The 4,863-nt window shown below is 47.9% G+C and overlaps 1 protein-coding gene across 1 annotated transcript; it reads left to right on the top strand.

Moving 5' to 3' along the window:
- Nucleotides 1–15: 15 nt before the first annotated feature.
- LACBIDRAFT_317862 (uncharacterized protein) lies at nucleotides 16–1,825 on the top strand (the record flags this gene model as incomplete). Its single annotated transcript, XM_001879359.1, has 3 exons — nucleotides 16–284; nucleotides 335–759; nucleotides 816–1,825. 3 exons carry the CDS (start codon nucleotides 16–18, stop codon nucleotides 1,823–1,825), a joined length of 1,704 nt encoding a protein of 567 aa, XP_001879394.1.
- Between the last annotated feature and the right edge of the window lie 3,038 nt (nucleotides 1,826–4,863).

Raw genomic sequence — 4,863 nt, 5'->3', positions numbered from 1 at the left:
AAGAGAAGTCAGAAAATGCCGAGGATGGGAAAGTCGTGGCATGCCCGGCGTGTGTTCCAGCATGAGAACAAGGACACCATCGATACCAAAGCGAAAAGGCTTTGTGCCGAAGCCATTGAAGAGGGACAAAAGAGGCCTAAAGGGGGAGATCCCACTCATTTTGATTTTCGGGAGCGGGTCGTGACTCAAATGATGGGAAAACTGAAGAAAAGGGAGAAAGACGTACTGCAGAGGACGGCCGAGGAGTACAACAAGAAGGGAGTTGACCCGGAACTCAAGTCCAAGTAAGTTAATTTTCATTATTCTAACGTTGGCTTATCTGGACCTTTGGTAGACTGGCTGTAAAGAACTGCACGGCTCAGATGCATGCATTTTCCAAGGAACTTTATGACACAATGGGTGTCCGGGTCTTTATCTTAGGATGTTATCTGAAGCCCAATGGTAATTTGGACATCTCGACGTACGACTTCAATCAAGAACTCGGGAATGGGAAAGACTTTATTGATAACCATAGCCGGACTTTCCATGAGGAAGGAATATCGGTATCTTCTTGGAGAGCACACAATGAAGAATACTATGGGTTGGAGGATCTTGCTTCGGCCGAAGGAGGACACCGATCCCGGGGTGCTATGACTTTGGAGAAGAACCTATACCTGGAACCTATTCTACCCAATCCATCAAAACCACCACTTAAAACTTCCCGTGATATTCGAATTTGGCGGCTGAATGTTCTTCGTACATTTGTCAACCAGCACTATAGTAAGCCGGTCCCCAGAGATTTCTTGCCCTGTATCACTAAACATTTGTCTACTTAGATCTTGCAGCTGGGCAGAGTAAGGGATCGGCTCCTTGGACGGCTATTGGATCAAAGTTACTTGACTTCATTGATCTAGAATATATACCCCCGGCTTGGAGATCAGTAAATGGAGAAGGTAACAACTTTTACAAGTTTCTTGATCCCTCCAAATTCCCGATGGAGATGGTCACTGAAGCTCTCCAGTTTTGGTATGAACGTCAAGAACAACACAAAGTTGCCTTTCGATTTAAATCCTTTCTTGAGGGGAAAATGCTGCTGGAAGCACCTCCACGAAGGAAAATCAAAGTTCACGTTCCTAAACCTCATGTTCATAGTGTTGGGAAGGGCAAGAAGCCCGGCAGAAGCAAGGGTCAAAGGAGAGGCCGGGCAGCAACCGAGTCACCGTCAGATGAGGAAGCCAGGCCAAAGAGAAAGGAAGGGGTGGAAGATCGGCAGTTCGATGACAACAGTTGGAAGGATTTGGATGTGGACAAGCCGGCCAAGAAACGAACCGAACAGTTTTCTAAGGATGACTGGACTCCTGATCAGGATGGCTCCGATGACGATGGAGAAGACTTGGACGTGGAGAAACCAACCAAGAAACCAACCAAACAGCATGACGAACATCGTGAGGATGGCTCTGATGATAGTGACTCAGACTCCGATAATGGTCAAGAGAGGCCAAAGCAGGATACTCTGACCGAGCCCACAGTGAAACCTAGCAGGGTCAACCCGACCTTGGAAGAGGATAGAGACTCGGGATCAGATTTGGGCTCAGACGATGCTACAATCACTGTAGATACCAGCCCCGAGCTTCAGCCTCGGTACAACGACACCCGGGCTCTCTCCCATGAAGTACCATCGGACACTGAGGTCTTGGCTGATGATACATTTTGGGAAGCTGACCTGGGCTGTGGGGTGGAGTCGGCCGATCGAGCGAAGAAGAGAAAATTCACTGATGAGGAGGATACACCCTGCAAGTTTCCTCGGTTAGAGAAGGGTTACAAACTTGGCCCGAGGAGTGCCTGACCAGGCAAAGTCAAATGCCGAGCTGCCTCGGCTGTTATCCAAGCCACTGTCAAACCAGCTCAAGCAACCAATCTGAGGTCGGACACAACCAAAGCTTCGAATAGCTTTGATTTCACTAAGTCAAGTGGTGTCAACGCAAAATGACCAGTCCCTTCAAAAAAGGAGTCAGAGGCCGGTCCCAGTCAGCAACCATCTATTGATGTCCCCACCAAGCCAAAACCAAAACCTCGTCCTATCATGAAAGGCAAGGTTTCTACAGGGGAACTCGGTATAGTAACCTGAGAACGGTCGAAAAAGATTGCTGAAGAAAGTGTTCGTTCCACCCGGTCCAAGAAAGTTTCATTCGTCAGTTAAACCTATCATGTTTAATGATGTTAGTCATTCATGCCCGGGTGCGAAATACATAGCATGTTCAATGATGTTAGTCTGTGTCCGGTTTCAGCAGTGTCACTTCGTAGTTCATCATGTTTTCCTATCATGAAAGGCAAGGGTTGAAAAGGTGTTCGTTTGACTAATTGAGCCGGGAGGCTTGTCTTACGACCAATTAAATGTGAGCACTATCCGGCAGCGGGTATCTTCAACCGTGCCCGGGTGCAAACTACATAGCGAACCAACCTCGGTCTTGTGATCTAATCTTCTACTTAAACCCTGGTCCATCCCTTTTGTCGTTGTCGCTATGCTGTCAGGCAGGGATCTGAGCGCCTCCTGGTGAATTTCGCTATGACGAACCAGGTCCATACGATCCATCTCGGTAAACTCATCTCCCCTCGTCAACAATTTATCAAAGGCGGCCTGCAAATTCCTAATCGAAGGGTCGGATGAAGCCTCGGGGTCCATAGCTCTTTCCCACACTTTGCCAATTGCCTGAACGACCTCGGCTACCACGCCCGTGCGATCACCAATGCTGTCATCAGACACAACCTTGATATTGTACTTGCGACATAAACCCCTTGCACGTGGGGAGTTTGGATCCAGGGCAGTTAGTAGGAATCACCCAGCTACACTGAGAGCCCCGACAATACAAACAGGCCATAGTTGATGGGGCCTGCTGATGGGCCGATGAGGGCCAATAACCCTGTGTTGATGAATTGGCTGATGTGATCCCAGTATCAAGGTGAAGAAGGGTCGGCCAGCTACATAGATTTATCATAAACCGATCAGTAGGAGGAAGCTGTGCTGGGAAGTCAAGTCCCTTTATTTGTGTATCGGCTGATAGCTAACCAATGCAAGGTCGGCTGACAGTTTTTTGGCTGATGAAAGATAGCTAAGCTATGCAAGGCCGGCTGACAGTTTTAAACATTGCTGGGTAGGTGATCGGCCGAGGGGGCAGCAAAGCCATGCAAGATTGGCTGACAGTTCTGAACATTGCTGGGTAGGTGATCGGCCGAGGGGGCAGCTAAGCCATGCAAGGTCGGCTGACAGTTTGAACAATGCTGGGTAGGTGATCGGCCGAGGGCCATCACTTCTGATTAGCAGCTAGGCTATGCAAGGTCAGCTGATACTTCGACCGTGGCCTGGGTTGGTGGTCGGCCGAGGGCCCTCAACTCTGGTTACCAGGGTCAGCTGGTCAGATGTAGATATCACAGAGTCGGCCATGGACAAAAATGTATGAACATGGTCAGCCGAGGCTTCACCGAGGCCGGCTTCTCAGTTGGGCCTTTAAGTTAGCAGCCGAGCAGAGGCAGACTGGGCAGAACTTACCTCCATAGTTCAAATTTTCAACTTGATCCATAGTAAATATAAAAAACAAGAGCTGCGATTGCTGCAAGTGACTTCTGGGATTCGAACCCAGGGCATACATACATGATGTACACCTCCCAGTGTAACCACCAAGCCAAGCCAACGTTGGAAGACAATGTCGGCCAGTATCTTTTACCTGCCTGCAATTTGAACCCAGGCGTCCAAGCTCGGCACTTGGTAAGTCACCGTTCTCGGCATACGACAACACATTGGTGAAGTACTTTGGCTGGTGCCGAGGCCGGGTGGAAAATAACCGAGCAGACAAGTGAATTAAATTGGCAAAAGTGCCTGGGCTGCGTCTCAGGTAATAGAGCCGATTTAATATTAAATTGGTGAAGTACTTTAAGCTGGTGCCGAGGCCGAGTGGAAAATAACCGAGCAGACAAGTGAATTAAATTGAGCAAAAGTGCCCGGGCTGCGTCTCGGATAATAGAGCCGATTTACTATTAAATTGTTGAAGTACTTTAGCTGGTGCCAAGGCCAGGTGGAAAATAACCGAGCAGACAAGTGAATTAAATCAGTAAAAGTGCCCGGGCTGCATCTCGGTAATAGAGCCGATTTAATATTAAATTGTTGAAGTACTTTAGCTGGTGCCGAGGCCGGGTGGAAAATAACCGAGCAGACAAGTGAATTAAATCAGCAAAAGTGCCCGGGCTGCGTCTCGGATAATAGAGCTGATTTAATATTAAATTGTTGAAGTACTTTAGCTGGTGCCAAGGCCGGGTGGAAAATAACCGAGCAGACAAGTGAATTAAATTGGTAAAAGTGCCCGGGCTGCGTCTCAGGTAATAGAGCCGATTTAATATTAAATTGTTGAAGTACTTTAGCTGGTGCCGAGGCCAGGTGGAAAATAACCGAGCAGACAAGTGAATTAAATTAGTAAAAGTGCCCGGGCTGCATCTCGGTAATAGAGCCGATTTAATATTAAATTGTTGAAGTACTTTGGCTGGTGCCGAGGCCAGGTGGAAAATAACCGAGCAGACAAGTGAATTAAATTGGTAAGAGTGGCCGGGCTGCATCTCGGTAATAGAGCTGATTTAATATTAAATTGGTGAAGTACTTTGGCTGGTGCCGAGGCTGGGTGGAAGATAACCGAGCAGACAAGTGAATTAAATCGGTAAAAGTGCCCGGGCTGCGTCTCAGGTAATAGAGCCGATTTAATATTAAATTGGTGAAGTACTTTAAGCTGGTGCTGAGGCCGAGTGGAAAATAACCGAGCAGACAAGTGAATTAATTCAGCAAAAGTGCCCGGGCTGCGTCTCGGATAATAGAGCCGATTTACTATTAAACTGTTGAAG

Source organism: Laccaria bicolor, genomic scaffold (assembly GCF_000143565.1).
Source record: "Laccaria bicolor S238N-H82 LACBIscaffold_8 genomic scaffold, whole genome shotgun sequence".
Lineage (NCBI taxonomy): Eukaryota > Fungi > Basidiomycota > Agaricomycetes > Agaricales > Hydnangiaceae > Laccaria > Laccaria bicolor.
This window is presented reverse-complemented; position numbering and strand designations above follow the sequence as displayed.